We start from the raw sequence: 19,427 nt of genomic DNA on the forward strand, positions 1-19,427 counted from the left end.
TTAACAAGAAAGCACACAGCAGTCGAGTGTCACCTCCCGATTTTCACATTTGTATGCCTTGTTATTAGGCACTTGCATACTAGGATATGGCTTAATATAGTCAATTCTGTCCCAGACAATTTGTGGTCCTGTGCTTGTATTGTACAAGCATTCATAACGACCTATGAAAACAAAACAGACATACATTTAATTTCAGTTTCAAAGACATGAAAACAGTTCAAACGGGTCTTCCAATCTTCCAGTGCAGATTTGTTTTATTATTCATAGTTTCTAGTTGGGCTGCAACTAATAATTATTTCGATAATCTGTTATTCTGTTGATTATTTTTCAGACTGTGTCATTCACTGTGTTCATTTACACATGCAACTTTGTCCACAACATTTTTTGGACAAAAGTTCACCAAAATAAAAACTTGAGGATTAGTTAAAAAATAATTTGAAAGTAAAAAAAGACATAAATATTGATATTATAACTTGTAGTGATGATTGTTTCTTGTAAAGAGTGAACTATGTAAAGTGACTTTAAAGTGACTATTTCCATTAGCAGTCGAGTCTGTGTCCTGTATTTGGATGTCTCAACAGTAGCAATATGAAACATTTTCATATGAGATGAAAGTCATATTGCAGTTCAATATCAAAATAAAACACCTACTAAAAAAGGATCAGATTTTTTATGTTTACTCGAAAGTCACGTGACTATTAACCAACATCAGAAAACCATGAAAATATGAATGTGTCATTAAATGACTGAAATATTAACTTAAAATCTCAGGGAGTACTTCAAGTAAATATTTTACATCTAGGTTGGTCAGCCAAAATGCTATACATAATGTGTAAAAAAGTTCAAATGTAAACATTATATTCTAAAAAAAAATAATATTTAAAATGCTATTTTAAAGCAGAAGTTACTTACATATAGAATTTTAAATCTACATTTCAGCAAAATGTGTATTTTTGTCAGAGTTATTGCGCTTCTATTTTATTGCTCTTTCATGATAAGTTTAACTGTCAAAGCACTTGACAGGGCAAGCTCTTCTGATTAGGACAACTTGGCTCCCACAGGAACTCACTCTGTGTCCTCCACTATATTTCACATGTGTTTTGTCCATGGAAATGCATTATTTACTGTAAAGTAAAGTTGACTGATGGAAGTTTTCCATGCACAGTGCACAGAAATGATTAATTGATCATCAAATTCATTGTTGATTATTTTCATTATCGATTTTATCAATTAGTTGTTGCGGCCTTAGCTTCTACAAAGTAATAAAACATATAAACACAATACATTTAAAATGTAATCATACATAAACATTGCACTATTTATAGATTTATGTCACATTTAATTCATGTAGGACTTCAAACATTTCACTAACTTAGAATAGCACTAATTTTATACCAGCTTTGGAAAATGAATATATTTTTAAAATAAATACATTGGCACAACTATATGCATATATTTGATGTATTTGCAGAATTGCAAATTCATAATGATCTTTATGGAGGTGTCACAGATTTTTTATTTTATGCTGTTGGTTTGTTGAAATCTACATACAGATGTTTATCTAGCACAAATGAGATCATATACCAGATCTTTCAGTGACTTAGATCTGCCATGGGTGCAAAGACTCACCATTATTACTGATGTTAACACTCTTTACTGTAAGGTTAAGGCGATCTGGTGTGAAACTATAAAGACTGCTTGGCTGTATTTTTTCTCCTTGAAATCTCCAGTCTATATTCCCAATGCGGTTGATGTCAGGGCAGGAGAGTGTCATCTTTTGTTCAGGAAACACAGTGTCTCTTTTCCGCATGTCTATCTTATCTGGAACATATGGACAGATGTGGATGTTGCTCTTTTGTCTCTTGCATATCTGACATAATTTTGCATATTTGTTCTAAAGAAAAGTACAGCATTTTCTTTTACCAGTTTTAGCGACTGAAAGTGGATCAACATTGAAATTGAGGGCTATCATGTTGGTGTAAACTGCTTGGCTTATCTCCTCAGAAGTCTTTATCTCCTCAGATGATTTAATAAAGAATTCTACAATCACACTTCCAGGCCTGGTCAAACACAAAAACAAATGCATTTTAACTAAAAAAACATATAATGACCATATCCAAGCAGAAATTTTAGGGAGAAAAAAAATTCCTACCTAAAACCAGTGACAGTAGCAGAAATGAAACCTTTTACATTCTTGTAGCTGTTGTGGATCTACATGAGACAAAGCTGTGTCAGATTTTTTTTTTAAACTGCTTTTAATATTGTGTTATCACAATGAAGTTACTGTTATGGTTTTTTTTTTAATGTAAAGTACTTTTCTCTCTACATTCATCCACTTATTTACAGTGTTGACTCATATTATTTTCAAGTAAAATATATGAGAATTTTACTACATGGCTGAATTAATATATATATACAAAAACACTGATATCATTCAAATGGCATATAGTACAAGATGTTTTATGCAACACTTACTGCCTCCTCAATATCTGCTTTGTATTTCTTGAATTTGTCACTGTTTCGGTTATTCAGGCTTGCATCGTAAGTCTCGTCTATTGCCAGTGACATCTCACGATTTACTGAAGTAAAATAGAACCCCCCACAAAAAACAATAAGAACATATAGATACAAACTGCTTTTATAAGCATAAAAAGATTTATAAATCATAAAGAAATAAGTTTTTTGAACAACTAAAAATGCAGAATTTTTTTTTTTTTCTTTTTTGTGTGTGAGGGGTAGGATTAGGGTAAGGGGATAGAAAATAAAGATTGTACAGTATAAAAACCATTATGCCTATGTAATTTTCTCATAATGACAGGAATACCTGTGTGTGTGTGTGTGTGTGTGTGTGTGTGTGTGTGTGTGTGTGTGTGTGTGTGTGTGTGTGTGTGTGTGTTAAAAACAATTCTCTTCAGCAGTTCTGCAGCCAATCAATCATTTCTTTCTATCTACCCTCACCTTCATTTTCCTATCCGACTAGATAGAGCTCAGTCTGCACGCTAAATCTACAACAGCCCCTTTCCTCCCCAGCACCAACTCTAGATGTATGGGGTTGTCCTTTGTCTTGCAGCAGCATGTTTTACTATGATACACTCTTGGGGCTCAGTAGAGGGGTTCGTACTTTGCTCTGCCACAGCAGCAACATCAGCATGTTTTCTTCTCTGTATTTCTTTTGGTTTAGCATATTTGCTCCGCAGCAGCCTAGCAGATATAGTCTGCCAAAACCAAATCTACTCCGCGAGTTTTCATGACTGAAATACATTTATCAGTGAGAGCAGGGCTCAAAGCTTCATTAGGACAGCATTCTTGCAATACAGCTGTTTCAGAGAAGAACAATGACATTTTAGGGTGTACTCTTAGGTTTTCAACTAAAATAAGTAATGTGGTCACCCAAAAAATTAGACAATGCTGCATTTTACGTAACGCATTTGCCTTTATGAATTATGATACAGCTTGGTTTGTTTGTCTGTTGGGGCAGACTCCTTTCTCAACACAAGCAAATTGCTTGCAAACTGAGTTCGAGCCAAGACTATCTTGATCAGCCAATCTCAGGCTAATTATTTCAGAGTGGATCAAAGTATGATTGCTCATATATTCATATAGTGTTCATATATGCCTAAATGAATTGAAATAATGGATAAAGCATGGACCTTTATTATAATTTTTTTTCAATATATTGTCCTTATACCCGCTCAGTATTATTGTCAAAGATATTGCATACAAAATGTCTGAACATTTTTACCAAGTTCAGTTGTTAAAGTCATTTTCAGGTTATTAATGCACATAGGTTTCGGCCAGAGAATATGGCTTATGTGATGCTTTTATGTTAAGATTCACAGATAACTGAATGTTATCAATCAGAATTTAATTTTAAAAATCTGTGCACCAACCAATCAGTTTCAGGCATTATAAATATGTTTATAATATTCATTATGTGGTAAACATCTTTGTCTTTAGATTTATTTTAGTTGCAGTCTTCCAGAATTTACATTAAAAATATTGTAATCGGTACTTACCAAGTTCCGACATTGTTGTTGGTTTCAGTGTTGTTACTGTTATTGGCTTTGTTGTTGGTTTCCGTGTTGTTACTGTTATTGGCTTTGTTGTTGGTTTACGTGTTGTTACTGTTTTTGGCGTTGATGGTGGTTTTGGCATTGCTGTTGGTTTCCGTGTTGTTTCTGTTTTTGGCGTTGTTGTTGGTTTACGTGTTGTTACTGTTTTTGCCGTTGTTGTTGGTTTATGTGTTGTTGCTGTTTTTGGCGTTGTTGTTGGTTTCCGTGTTGTTACTGTTTTTGGTGTTGTTGCTGGTTTTGGCGTTGTTGTTGGTGGTTTTGGTTTTGTTGTTGGTTTCTGTGTTGTTACTGTTTTTGGCGTTGTTGGTGTTGTCGGCTTTGTTGTTGGTTTCGGTGTTGTTGTTGCCAATGTTGTTGTTGGTGTTGCCAATGTTGTTGTTGGTGTTGCCTTTGTTGTTGTTGGTGTTGTTGGTGCCGCCTTTGTTGTTGTTGGTGTTGTCGCCTTTGTTGTTGTTGGTGCCAGTGTTGTTGGTGCCACCGATATTGTTGGTGCCAGTCTTGTTGTTGGTGCCACAGAAGTGGTTGTTGGTGCCATTGTTGTTGTTGTTGGTATCAGTGTTGTTGTTAGTGCCTTCGTTGTTGTTGGTGCCACTGTAGCTGTTGTTAGTGCCGTCGATGTTGTTGGTGCTGCCGTTGCTATTGGTTCCAGTGTTGTTGTTGGTGGTGCCGTCGTTGTTGTTGGTGTCAGTGTTGCTGTTGTTAGTGCCGTTGTTGTTGTTGGGGCTCTCATTGTTGTTGGTGCCAGTGTAGTTGTTGTTGGTGCCGCCGTTGCTGTTGGTTCCAGTGTTGTTGTTGGTGGTGCCGTCGTTGTTGCCTGTGTTGTTGTTGTTAGTTCTGCCGTTGTTGTTGTTGCCAGTGTTGTTGTTGTTAGTTCTGCCGTTGTTGTTGGTGCCAGTGTTGTTGTTGCCGCTGTTATTGTTGGTGCCGCCATTGTTGTTGGTGGCTCTGTTGGTGGAGGTGATAAGTTTACATACACCTTGCAGAAAATGCAAAATGTTCATAATTTTCACAAAATAAGAGGGATCATGAAAATTGCATGTTATTTAGTACTTTATTATTTCACATAAAAAATGTTTATATATACTCCACGAGACAAAATAATAACTGAATTTGTAAAAATGACCCAGTTCAAAACTTTTGAACGGGGTCATTTTTATAAATTCAGTTATTATTTTGTCTTGTGGAGTATATATTAGGGGTGTAACGGAACATGTACTCATCCGTCACAAAACAACTGCTCATGGTACATTTATATAGCACTTCTGTCTGTTCAAATTAAATGAAAAATATATATATATATATTTTCATATTTTTATACCCTAATCTGGCTACGTATATCAGGGGATATACATATTTCAAAATGCCATTAAAAAACAACACAAACAGCATATGACTTAATTTTCTTTTTCAACATCTCAAGACAATGTTCACAATTAATACTAACAGTTGTATTGCATTTTTTGCTGAAAAAAGTAAGATTGGGTGTACATATTAGCTTAAGATTAAACTGACAAAACAAGCACAGAACCAAGTCATGTGACCCCCATACTCCAAACTATGATAATGATGACAGTATTGGATGAAAAATTCTTCCTCGTGCCTCCTACAAGAGACTAAAGAATATGTATCCTGTGGTGCACGTAACTTTTGATAATTGATAATAAGACATTGGTAATAAAAAGAAATGTTTCTTGGGCAGCAAATCAGCATATCAAAATGATTTCTGAAGGATCATGTGACACTGAAGACTGGAGTAATGAATGTCCAACTCTGACCACAGAAACAAATTACATTTTACAATATATTCTCATAGAAAACCATAGTGTTAAATTGTAATAATATTTCACAATATAACAGTTTTTACTTCATTTTGATCAAATAAATGCAGCCCTGGTGAGCAGAAGAGTCCTTTTTTAAAGGCCTAAAAAATCTTACTGACCCCAAACTAGGGCTGGGGAATATAGCTAAAAAAATGAATCAATGATTTAATGTTTCATATCGTTCGGTATCGATAATTATTGACAATTTTTATAACCTTTTTTAAAACAAAAGGCAATGATTTATTTTTTTATTTTTTTATTTTTTTAAATATAACCACTTAATTTACCCAATTTATTGAGATAAACAAAAAAATTTTTTTACAGTCAAACACACAAAAATATAAGTCTTATGGAAACTTTTGGCTTGTCTCCTGAGGCTAAATGAGGGTGCAGTGAGCTAAACAATGCAGCGAATTAACTTGTCAACGCAATGAATTAACTGTCCATAAAATAAATGTGCATAACGTCTAAATTAACATATATAAATTAACATAAATTAATGCGCTGCATAAATAATAAAAAAAGAGCCGAATCGCCGATCACACAGATTGCATTTGAAAACATATGAGATGCAGTGAAAAGGAATAAACCTCCACAAAGTGTGTGACCCTGCACCACAAAATCAGTCTTAAGTGTAAATGTTCTTCGAAATTGAGATTTATACATAATCTGAAAGCTGAATAAATATGCTTTCCATTGTATAGTTTATTAAGATAGGACAATATTTGGCCGAGATACAACTATTTGAATATCTGGAATCTAAGGGTGCAAAAAAATACTGAGAAAATCGCCTTTAAATTTGTCTAAATTAAGTTCTTAGCAATGCATATTACTAATCAAAAATTACGTTTTGATATATTTACGGTAGGAATTTAACAAAATATCTTCATGGAACATGATCTTTACTTAATATCCTAATGATTTTTGGCATAAAAGAAAAATCTATAATTTTGACCCATACAATGATTTTTTGTCTATTGCTACAAATAAACCCCAACGACTTAAGACTGGTTTTGTGTTCCAGGGTCACATATATATTTTATTCACAATCTCTTCATCACAGGCATGCACAGCACTTATGATCGTGTTTGTGTGTGCTGTCTGTGTCAGTTTCTATCTGTGTCAGAGCCTATTCTGTGTGCTATATCGAACATTTTTTCTATGGTTATCGATGAAGGAGTACTGTCGATAAATACTGATACCGTTTTATACCCAGGCCTACCCCACACTTTTAAACGGTAGTGTGAACATTTATGATGTTCCACCCACTTAAATAATACTGTGGCATGTGTAGTCCATTCTATAGAGGATGTGGCTGTTCCCCAAATAATGAGGACAAATAATACATTTACTAAGGGATCACATGAAACACTTTATCAATAAACGGATTTTTGAGAGCATTAGTGGTAGTGTGCAGAGTTTTGTTTATTGATAGGTGAAGTGTTTCATGTGATTGAGTACCTGCCTAAAGTTTTTAGATGTGCACATTTTACACCATCTTTCCAGACAGTGATGGCCCAGATCCGGCCCAGATGTTGGCCAGATCTGGGCTGACACTGCTTGCTGTCTGGGTTGTGATTAAAACAGATACATAGCAAAATAAGCACAAATAGGGTCAGCAGCAGCTATGGTACTTTGCCTGTAATGAGGTCATAAAATTCTGGACTATTGATAATACCAAGGATGTATCAAAGTCCACTAAAGGAAGTAGAGCTTTTTGGTATTTTACTTTGAAATATCCTTCCTGATAATAATGGGGCTCAGACACACTCTTTTAGTTTAAATTAGATGAAAACACATATACTTCTCAAAAACTCCACGTTAAATTAAAAAAAAATTAAAATTAAATTTATGCATTTAGCAGACGCTTTTATCCAAAGCGACTTACAGGTTAATGTAAAATTATATTAATATATTATAATAGTTTCATGTTAAATACTGATATTCTTTCAAAATGTCAAAGGTGTAAAACTTCTGAAGGCAATTTACTTCATATGCTTTGGAATTGTCCTGTATTGAATGACTTTTGAAAATATATTGTTATATCTTCAAAAGTTATAGGAATCCCAATCAGTTATGATCCTAGAATTTGAATATTAGGGCATACTGAATTATTAGATTTGTCTCATCATAAAAAGTACTTCACACTTGTGGCTGGTACGGCTGGGAAAAGTGAACTAGAAGTCAATTTATACTCCATCTAGAAAAAAAATTAATCTACAAGCTCATACTGCACCCCTGAGAAAATCCTCTTCAATGTTAGGAAATCACTGAAATCATTAAAAAAAATGGCTCTTTTCTGGAGCACTTACCTTCTCTTATTGCAAATTAGTTGCAATGACATACATTATTTTTAGATTTTATATTAATAATTATTGCAGCTAAATAGATGGTTCCTGAGTAATTTTGCTTTTGATTTTGTAAAAGGAAAATAATGCTTGCAATGTTATGTATGCGACATACAGGTGCATCTCAATAAATTAGAATGTTGTGGAAAAGTTCATTTATTTCAGTAAATCAACTCAAATTGTGAAACTTGTGTATTAAATAAATTCAGTGCACACAGACTGAAGTAGTTTAAGTCTTTGGTTCTTTTAATTGTGATTATTTTGCCTCACATTTAACAAAAACCCACCAATTCACTATCCCAACAAATTAGAATATGGTGACATGCCAATTAGCTAATCAACTCAAAACACTGTGAAAGGTTTCCTGAGCCTTCAAAATGGTGTCTTACTTTGGTTCACTAGGCTACACAATCATGGGGAAGACTGCTGATCTGACAGTTGTCCAGAAGACAATCATTGACACCCTTCACAAGGAGTGTAAGCCACAAATATTCATTGCCAAAGAAGCTGGCTGTTCACAGAGTGCTGTATCCAAGCATGTTAACAGAAAGTTGAGTGGAAGGAAAAAGTGTGGAAGAAATTATGATCCTTATGAGGATTGTCAAGCAAAATCGCTTCAAGAATTTGAGTGAACTTCACAAGGAATGCACTGAGGCTGGGGTCAAGGCATCAAGAGCCACCACACACAGACGTGTCAAGGAATTTGGCTACAGTTGTCATATTCCTCTTGTTAAGCCACTCCTGAACCACAGACAACATCAGAGGCATCTTACCTGGGCTAAGGAGAAGAAGAACTGGACTGCTGCCCAGTGGTACAAAGTCCTCTTTTTAGATGAGAGCAAGTTTTGTATTTCATTTGGAGAAGCTCATAGCCCAAATTGCTTGAAGTCCAGTGTTAAGTTTCCACAGTCTGTGAAGATTTGGGGTGCAATGTCATCTGCTGGTGTTGGTCCATTGTGTTTTTTTGAAAACCAAAGTCACTGCACCCGTTTACCAAGAAATTTTGGAGCACTTCAAGCTTCCTTCTGCTGACCATCTTTTTGAAGATGCTGATTTCATTTTCCAGCAGGATTTGGCACCTGCCCACACTGCAAAAAGCACCAAAAGTTGGTTAAATGACCATGGTGTTGGTGTGCTTGACTGGCAAGCAAACTCACCAGACCTGAACCCCATAGAGAATCTATGGGGTATTGTCAAGAGGAAAATGAGAAACAAGAGACCAAAAAATGCAGATGAGCTGAATGCCACTGTCAAAGAAACCTGGGCTTCCATACCACCTCAGTAGTGCCACAAACTGATCACTTCCATGCCACACCGAATTGAGGCAGTAATTAAAGCAAAAGGAGCCCCTACCAAGTATTGAGTACATGTACAGTAAATGAACATACTTTCCAGAAGGCCAACAATTCACTAAAAATTTTTTTTTTTTTTTTTCTCTGGGTCTTATGAAGTATTCTAATTAGTTGAGATGAGTGAATTGGTGGGTTTTTGTTAAATGTGAGCCAAAATCATCACAATTAAAAGAACCAAAGACTGAGGGTGTATTCACACCAGGAAAGTCTGCTAGTTCACTTGCTTTGGTCTGGACCAAATACAATGTTGATTTTTTTTTGTTTGGTGCGGTTCGCTTTCACACTGCCCTTTTTGCAAGTGACCCAGAAATTGTAAACAAAACCACACGTGTGCTAAGGTCATCCAAGAAGAAGAAATGAGCCCGCCTCTTCTCCCAAAACAGCTTATACTACTGTTTCAGCTATTAAATATAGTTCAGTTTTGTATGTAATGGCAAAGTGATTATATTTCGTTTCGTTTTTTATATTAAGTTAATTCTGAAAAAAGTTTGGAGCATTTTTTGTTCGTTAAATATAAGTTTTAGTTTTTTAAAGTAATGACCAAGCGGCCAACGGCAGACAGTAAGCTGATCATATATGTTTGATCAATTTAGTCTTCTCAAATCATCACAACTTGTCTAAAATAAAATCTATAGATATACTAAAACAGTTCAAGCATATAACAATGTTTAAACGTTAAACCTAGATAAATGTGCGCTATATTCAAGTTTGTGCAGAGAGTGGAAGATATGCGCGCTTTACAGGACATAGAGGCGCCAGCATGATCACTTGCATCTTTTTCGTGGATACGTCATAATTTTTGCTTATAAGGTAAAAGTAATTCATCATTCGTAACTGTAAAGGGTCTACTTTTCTTTTTGTTCACTCACAATATCAACAAAACACTGTGCTTTTATAAAATAAAGAAAACAAACATGATGCGCTTTATGCGGTCTGGTCTTGAATAGGAGCGCTTCACAAAAATGAACCAAAACTCACGCTGCCTCACACATGATAAATATATCTATAGAACCAAATTTACATCATTTAATCATTTAGCAGACGCTTTTATCCAAAGCGACTACAAATGAGAACAGTAGAAACAATCAGATCACAACGGACAAGTGATGAAAGTTAGTCTAGTAAGAACAAATAAAATTTTTTTGTTTTTGTTTTTTTTTGCCCACACTGCCAAAAGCACCAGAGTAGATGCTTTAAATTGGTACTTAACAAAATAAAACATAAAATCATATATCCCGTATAGATGCATTTCTTAAAGGCACTTCTAATGAGGAGATGGCGAGCACTGCACATGACCAATGGCTCGTGATGGAATCAAATCAAAACTATTTCAAAATACAGCTTTTCCCGAAGCATTGGAAACTTTTGATAATTTCCCATGCTCTGACTTCTCCTTGATGCTCTGCATGGTCAACTGTCACCTGTATGCTAATGCGTGTGTAGATGCATTGCGTAGGCGATGTAGCCTATAATATTTATAATAACCTATAATCATTATAACAGTATTTCATACAGTAATCAATGTATGCTCTGCGCTTATATGGGCACAATAAAAGGAGAGAAGCTAAATGAGCCCGAGCCCGATCTGTAAAAAAAAAAAAAATTCCCCGGGCCCCGCCCGATTGGTCTCAACGTGTCGACCCCATCTGGCTTGCAGACCTCTACCGTAAACCTGGAGCTACGGGAGCCTGTTAACTCAAAAGGCGCAGTGCTTTCTGCAATTGGGCCAGATCGAGGTCGGATCATATTCACACCTTAAAAGTTCGGTACCAGAGCTCATTTGGAACCGAACCGAAATCACCTCTTCAGCTGGATCTTGGTTCGATTGTTTGGTGCGCACCAGAGTGCGATTAAAATAAGTCATCTTTTGTCTGAAATAACATGAACAGCAGCTATGCTAATCTTTCTCCTTTTGCTTTCCTGTTTCTATCTAGTGATGCCCATCCCAAGGTTACTAGAGATTACGCCAGTTCCAGTTTGGATCCAGCCTCACTTGTGAAGACTTCAGAAGACGGCAACACTCAAGAAGACTTCAGATGACAACAACTACATGAACATACAAAACTGACAAATATTATCCTTATATTGCCTTTAAGGAAAAGTTTGACAATTTTCAACCCACTTTGTATTATTTCAACGCTGCTAATATCTGTAAATGAATGATATTTACTCTTTCTCTGAGTTATGTGTATCTATATATATCCCCTTTTATTTGCAAGCAACACTCCGCAGGATGACGCAAAATGAAATGACAAGTTTTGACAAAATACTTTTTGCATCATCAGAATGAAAAAATTCTGTTTTGCGTCATGAAGCAATTTTGCTGAGAGATAAACCGGGTATCTCAGAGAAAGAATAAACATTGTTCTTTTCAGTATTGTGCAAGTTACTTCCAAACTGTAATACTGTACATTATAGATTACTTGTTACTGTAATTTAAAAGTAATTCCTTACCTTACAATATTACCGTCTCAGAATTGTAATGCGTTACCTTACTGCTGTATTACTTTTGAGTTAGTTTCACCAAAATAACTACAGAAGTAGAGCTTAACATTCTAAAATGACAAAATTTACTGCAGAGCATTTTACATCCAGTAGAGGGCATATTGATGTAGCATATTGACTGTGGGCTATCCAGGCAACTAACAATAGTTTATAATTGGCAAAGTGAAGGCTCAAGACAATTCAAGAAAGGATGACAGCCAGAATCACAAACGATCCAAGTCCGTTAAAAGTATGGTAGAGGTAAAGTGATTATCTGGCAATATCTGTGAATTGCTTGGGTCTATTCATATTAGACACAATATGACTATATGTAAACTCTAATGCCGTATGCTATTGTAAAATGACAAGATGCGCATACATCCATCTCTTGAATGTACAGTCTTCTGCCATGCACCCATTAGCCACTTTTCCACTGGCCAGTGCGAGCCGGGGCTAACAGTGAGCCGGGCGGAGCTAATAGCCTCGGACCTCAAGCACAGAGGCCGAAATCATGCCGCATCATACCAGTATCCTCGCCGCACTCCTGTAAAACCTACCCCTAAACATGCCTTCATCTGGACTATGTCACACAATACAAAGTTCCACCAGCGAGAGAGAGATGAATAAAAAAAACATTTCGCTAAACAAATATATCAGAGGTGGACACCACACGCAGCTATTGACTGACCACGAACAGAAAAATAGAACTCATTAGCTTCATTTTTGATTCGTTAATGTCTTGCGGTCTTGCTGTTTTTTCTTTCTTTTTTCTTTTCTTTGACCAGTTACATTTTGGGCTAAAAGTGTGTTGTAATGCAAGCGTTACTGAACATGTACCGAGTAAAATATTACTGAAAATTGATTAGTAATACCTTACACTACTGCGTTACAGCAAAAAGTAATATGTTATGTAATGCATTACTTATGTAATGCATTACTTTTGTAATGCGTTACTCCCAACACTGGTTCTTTTACCTATATTACCAACATTGTAACAATACGAAGTTCATTGAAAATGGTTGAGCTGACCCTTTAATTATCATGGTGTGTAGTAGAGGAGTGAGGGGACGGAGGAGCGTGGAGACTAAGGAGATCCAAAGCAATCAGGCTTAATTTACATCCAAAACACGGGAACACGCACATAGCACACGAAGATTGACATTCAAAACAGGAAGCTGGACTCAGGAAACACAGGGCTAATATACTCAGAACTTAACGAGGAGATTACTGGGACACAGGAAAAAAAGGAACAAAATAATAACAACAACAACAAAAAAAAAAAATATCAGCAAAAAACATAGAAAAAACATCAAAGAAAAAAAATTGAAAAAAACAGGAACACACAAACGAACACAGGACTGACATTAATAATGTTGAATGATAGTGTTTAACTGAACACATGACTAGAGACTTTAGTAAGTTTTTATCAGAAAAGATTTTAGAATTTGTATCATATAATTTAAAACATTTTAACTGCTGTAATTATTGTTTGTTTGGTTTTTATTTTGTGTTCATGTAACTCAAATTTGCCCTGAAGATAGTCTTAGATTCTGACGTGGCAATAAAAATAGATAATTACTAGTACTGAACACATGACTTATATTATCTTTAAACTGCTATCATAAGGACTTTTTTTTTTTTTTGCAAGAAATTGTAACCCTGAAAATATGCATTTCCTGTAAACCTACTTTGAAATGATAAAAAAGGTGCTTATACTTATACAACAGTTAACCATGGTTTTACTATAGTAAACCATACCATATGTAGCAACTATATGTGTAGTAACCAAGGGTTTTTTTTCCTTCTTTTTGTTCACACCTTGGTTTTGATGCCATGGTTCTACTATATTGTAATAATACAACAGTAAACGTGGTAATCATGACTATAGTATAGTTTTTGAAATCATGGTATATTTTGTAGTTATTATGGTTTTACTGCAAATGCTGTAATAATGGTTATTTTTGTACTCACAAAAGTTGCTGTTTTACTACAACAGTCATAGTTAAACCATAGTTATTGTAGTAAAACATCTCCAGGTTACAAAAGTAACCATGGTTCCCCGAGGGAACGAGACGCTGCATCGGAAAAATGCTTTGGGAACGCCTTCAGCGCGACCATGCTCTGAATCACATATGAAATCAGTCCAATAGATGGGTGAGACATCATGGGTGGGTGACATTGCGACCAGGAAGCTATAAAAGCATGTGTGGTGGAACCGCCGTCAGCTTCTAGGAATGAAGCAAGTGCTCACAGGGATGCCGGAAGTATGGCGCTGAGACGCAGCATCTCGTTCCTTTGGAACCATGGTTACATTCGTAACCTGGAGACGTTTCCCTTCAGGAACTTGAGCTGCATTGGAAAATGCTTTGGGAACGAGTATGCCCACTCGGCCAGACTTACAAACCCCTGCCTAGTGTGGAAGAGCAGAGCTAAGGCGAGAGAAAGGAGCCAGGAGTGGTGCAGAATGCAGGTAGGTATCTGACAGGTAGGTGGGGACATCCCACAGCGTCCCGAAGGCCAACTTTAGAAGGAGTGAGCATTCTCCTAAAGGAGAGGAGAGATCAGAGGACCAGAGAGATCAGAGGACTCGAGGCTATGAAAAAGCATCCTGATCCACCGCTTAGCATAAGCTTCTCTGGCCAGAGGACTTAGCACACCATGGAGGAAAAGTGTAAATGGGGGTGCCTGCCCACTGACTGGCCACCGACAAGTAAACATTCAAGGTGGAGTGGGTCAACCCTGCAGAGAATCGGGCTTGTAGGAACTCCAGCACTGTACCAACTGGGCAGTAAACTGGGTCGAGCTGGCGGTCTCTAAGAATTGAAAAGCTTCCACTTCAGGGCATAGAGTTTCCTTGTAGAGGGTGCTCTGGATTGGAGAATGGTCTCAACAACCTCGGTTGAGAGACAGGAAGCTGCGAGTTGTACCCCCTCCAGGGGCCACACCCATGCTTCCACAGCTCGGGGTGGGGGTGAAGATAGTACTTTCTGCCTGTGAGAGGAGATCCCTCCTGACGGGAATCTCCCGTGGAGAGCCGTCAAGAAAAGAAATCAGGTCAGAGAACCATACTCGGCCTGGCCAGAATGGGGCTACTAGCAGAAGACGTACCCCGTCCCGGTGCACTCTCTCAAGCCTCAGCCAAGTCCATGATATCCAACCCCAATGTAACTGAATGAGTCAGAGATAACCAGAGGGGACAGTGAGATGTCTCCTGAGTTGCAAACAGGTCCACCTGAGCCTGGCCAAAAATTCTCTGTATCCCGGGCCTTGGCCCCTGCCTCGACACAGGATGTCTGCTCCCATAATGAGAATTCCAGGAATGTGAACTGCTCTCAGTGAGAGGAGTTTGCCCTGGGACCAAACAAGGATCTGGTGCACCTGCCTGTAAAGGGGGCGCGAATACAGACCTCCATGGTGGTTGATTTAAGAGACTGCCGCTCCACAGACCGTGGGCTGAGCAGCCGCTCATGACCGCTCCTCAACCGGTGAGGGACGTGTCCATCACTAGCATCACGCAGCGACAAGGAGCTCCCAGCCCTGGGCCCTGAGACAAGTACCAAGGTTACTCCACATGTCTAAGGCACGTAGGCATCACTGTGTGACCTTGAGCATGCGAAGCGGGTTTCCCCTCAGGGAGAACCCCTTGGTCTTGTGCCACCACTGTAGGGGTCTCATGTACAGCAGGCCAAAAAGGTCTCCCGTTGGATGCAGCTGCCATCAGACCCAGCAGTTTCATGAATTGCTGACAGTGAGTGACTGGCCTTCTCTCGACTGCAGTGATGATAGACTTGAATCGAGCAGGAGACAGACGTGCCTAAATTCTGAGGAGTATGAGAAGTGATACTCCCTATATGAGGAGCTGGAACACGATTGGTTGGGGCTGCTCCCGACCCAGCAGCCGCTGTTGACCACCTCAACCTTCTCGGAGGAAGAAATGTAAATGCGTGCTCTCACTCGAGACAATGTATTTATTCATGAATTATTCCCAAGAGCCCCTGTAGATCTAACTTCTCATAGTCATAAGAAATACTTCTCATAGTCAGAAGAAGTATTAAAATACTTAATTCCTCAGTATAAAATCCAACCAAACAACCAGACAAGTAAACACGGTCTGGTGTGATAAGATTTATAACAAAACCGAATATGATGAAATGCACGCATATCCTTGGCAGCTGCAGCAGCGAGCTCTCACTCAGAGAGGGAAGAAACCACAGCGCGGGCTTCTGAACCTCGAGAGAGAGAGTGCTAGATCTAGGGAACGTGGGCGGAGATAAGGATCATGTGCAATCCCCGCGAACTCAATTGCCGCCATGCCTCAGCAGCAGCGGGACTGGAACCACAAGATCACAGGCACAGACACACTCCTCAGAGCTGCCCGGTGAGAGTGGAGCATTTAACAGTCGGTAAAGTACAATCAGCCCCCTCTCTTTTTCCCAAGAGCTGACTGCTGAGCTCTGCTCCACAATAAAGCTGCTCATTATAATGTTATGCTTAATATGATTGTCTAAATGATGCTTTTGCAACTCTCGAGCTCATCGCCATATCAACCTCCTCGGAGGAAAACAGGCAGAACGTCGAGCCCTCTCACCGGGGGGAAAGAACTCCAGCGCGGGCTTCCGAATCCCGAGAGCGGGCGCTGGATCCAGTGGGTGAGGAAGAAGACTGGGACTCGCCTGTCTACATTCCCTCCACCGGATTCATATGCGATCCCCAAAGAGAGCTGACTCTGTGTGCTTCACTCCCAAGTAGACAACATACAAACTGTTTGTGTCCCTAGCCGAAATATATCAGGGCTGGGAGGAACACACAGTATTCACAGCTGCATTTGCCAGCGAGCATTTGTGATCAGAGGCCGAAGTTGCAGCGACATCTATCCTATTAACAAATGCTCCCTGAGTGACATCGGGCCGATGGAATTTTCTATGTCAGGTTGACATCAGCCCAACATATTAGTGCTGTTAGGGAGGACTACAGTTAGATCTTCAGGGTCCTGAGTGTATTCTTCGAAGGGATGATATTTAAATTTGCAATGGGAGACAAGGAAACCCAAGAAAAGGAAGTGGGGGGAAAGAGGAGCTGTTTGACTGCGACTTAGGGAACAACAGCCTACCCACATCCCACTGCCTTCCATGGTTATGGGAAATGTTGCTACAAGCAAAATTTCATTTACATAAAACATCCAAATTAGCTAAAAAACCAAAACATCTAAAATATTACAGTCAAGGAGGAACAAGAAAAAGTTATTACAGTCAAGGAGGGTCCTTAGAAAGAGTATCAGCAATGAATGAGGTTAAACTGGAAATTCTAAAAGCTGAACAAAGGTATAGGATGAAAGTAGAGAGTAAATCTTACTTCGGTCAAATAGTGAACTTGCCAATCCTCTAAATAATTTTATTTAAGAATAGCTCATTATTTAAGATTTGCTCAGAGAAAGAAAAGTGTTTTCAACTGCTCTCTGCTCCAGGATGAAATTATAATTATTATTGAGTTTGCATCTCAATTCCTCAATCTCCAATTCAAAATCAAACTGAGCAAATCTTATTTGTTGGTTTGTGGATAATTATTATTGAGTTTGCATCTCAATTCCTCAATCTCCAATTCAAAATCAAACTGAGCAAATCTTATTTAAGATTTGCTCAGTTTGATTTTGAATTGGAGATTGAGGAATTGAGATGCAAACTCAATAATAATTATCATCTCATCCTGGAGCAGAGAGCAGTTGAAAACACTTTTCTTTCTCTTAACTTAAATAAGAGTCCTGGCCCAGACAATATATGTGGCAAACTTTTGAAATATTGTGCAAGCCAAGTCCTATTTTAATGATATTTTAATATGTCCTTATATTTTCAACGTGTACCTAACCTGTGGAAGCAGGCTGTCACTATCCTGGTCCCTATAAGTAATAGTCACAAGGAATTAAATGATCTCAGGCCAGTAGCCCTCACTTCTCTTGTAATGAAATCTTTTGAAAAGCTTGTGAAGCAAGAGATTGTAAGGCAAACTGAGCAAGCTCTCGAACCCTTACAGTTTGTTTATAGGGCATACAGAGGAGTTGAGGATGCTACAATTACTCTACTAAATCTTTTGTATAAGCATTTGGAAGGGATAATACTCATGCTAGAGTATTGTTTATTGAGTTTTCCTCAGCTTTCAGTACTATCCAACCTCACATTTTGAGCTGAGTAACAATTTGGTAGGTTGGTTATTGGATTTTTTTTATTTTTATTTTTATTTATTTTTTACAGATAGAACACAGATGGTGAAAGTAAATGGCATTTTATCAGATTTATTATGTTTGTCTACAGGCTCTCCTCAGGGCTGTGTCCTTTCACCCCTACTTTATATTTTGTATACCAATATGTGCCAAAGTAAGCATGCAAATAATACTGTACAGAAATTTGCGAGTTTTCTACAAGACAATGAGTCTGGTCATGGTTCGATTATTGAGAAGTTTGTCATCTGGTGTGATGAATCTTATCTGGAGTTAAATTTAACTAAAACAAAGGACATGATCATAGATTTTAGGACTCGTGCTTCACTTTATGACACTACGATCATAAAAGACCAAGTAGTGGACTGTGTGGAAAGTTACACATATCTTGGTACACTCATAGACTCTAAACTGACATTTGAAAAGAACTGTGAGACTTTATGTAAAAAGGGACATCAGCATCTGTTTTGCCTTAGAAAGTTGTCCAGATTTCACATTGATAAAGCTATGATGACACCTTTTTACTGGACATATTGAATTAATTTCTCTTATGACATGGTTTGAAAGTTTGTCTTTGAAGGACAAAAATTATTTGAACCAAATTGTTAAGTGAGCTAGTAAGATTATAGGGGAACCTATCAGGTCTCTACTCCAACCAGTTGAAGCGTAAGGCGAGTGCTGTTATTATAGATTGTTACCACACTTTACACACTGAGTTTCAGGTCATCCACACTGGCAGTTGGTTTGTGGCCCCTAGGTGGAGAACTAAACAATGTATGAATACTTCTGTAACTGCAGCGATAGAATTAATGAATAAAAATAGCAGCATTTGATATTATTTATTATGCTTTTGAGAGTGGGGTTGTGTAAAGGTACATTTTCATAACTTTTAAATAATTTTCAAATAATGTTTATAGTATGTTGATGTTTCTACAAATTGTTTAAAGTATGGATTGCCAAATTACCTTTCTGCACAACACATTTACCTTTGGGTATTAACAAAGAAACCTTGAGCTTTGAAAATGTATATTAAGTATGAGATATTTTTGCATATAGGAAGTTACTTTACAATAAAACATACTACAAGTTTCAAAACTCAAAATTAACTCCCCAGTTTAAAATATGAATTACTCTTCTCT

The 19,427-nt window shown here is 37.6% G+C and overlaps 2 protein-coding genes across 2 annotated transcripts in view; both read right to left on the reverse strand.

Annotated features, from left to right (window-relative positions):
* On the reverse strand, nt 1-4,259 carry LOC122134316 (adhesion G protein-coupled receptor F5). The gene is made up of 6 exons (XM_042762482.1): nt 4,017-4,259; nt 2,476-2,579; nt 2,153-2,211; nt 1,924-2,060; nt 1,630-1,821; nt 1-161 (listed from the first exon to the last, which is right to left on the reverse strand). The coding sequence occupies exons 1-6, from the start codon at nt 4,153-4,155 to the stop codon at nt 1-3; spliced, it is 792 nt and encodes a 263-aa protein (XP_042618416.1). The 5' UTR covers nt 4,156-4,259.
* LOC122146000 overlaps nt 4,238-19,427 on the reverse strand; it is a 25,148-nt gene continuing 9,958 nt past the window's right edge. Inside the window, exons 16-18 of the mRNA XM_042763036.1 lie at nt 4,921-5,018; nt 4,516-4,798; nt 4,238-4,389 (exon numbers count right to left, since the gene is read on the reverse strand). Of these exons, the coding sequence (XP_042618970.1) occupies nt 4,238-4,389; nt 4,516-4,798; nt 4,921-5,018 (533 nt within the window). The remainder of the gene's footprint in view (nt 4,390-4,515; nt 4,799-4,920; nt 5,019-19,427) is intronic.

The sequence above is a fragment of the Cyprinus carpio genome, chromosome A8, assembly GCF_018340385.1.
Source record: "Cyprinus carpio isolate SPL01 chromosome A8, ASM1834038v1, whole genome shotgun sequence".
Lineage (NCBI taxonomy): Eukaryota > Metazoa > Chordata > Actinopteri > Cypriniformes > Cyprinidae > Cyprinus > Cyprinus carpio.

What these genes read in the sequence shown, in the direction of transcription:
- LOC122134316 (XM_042762482.1), bottom strand. Translation starts at nt 4,155, where the DNA reads ATGCCAAAACCACCATCAACGCCAAAAACAGTAACAACACGTAAACCA. An exon ending in AAGCAGATATTGAGGAGGCA is followed by an intron (nt 2,212 to 2,475) that starts GTAAGTGTTGCA and finishes TGTCTCATGTAG; the next exon opens with ATCCACAACAGCTACAAGAA. An exon ending in GCTACTGTCACTGGTTTTAG is followed by an intron (nt 2,061 to 2,152) that starts GTAGGAATTTTT and finishes GTGTTTGACCAG; the next exon opens with GCCTGGAAGTGTGATTGTAG.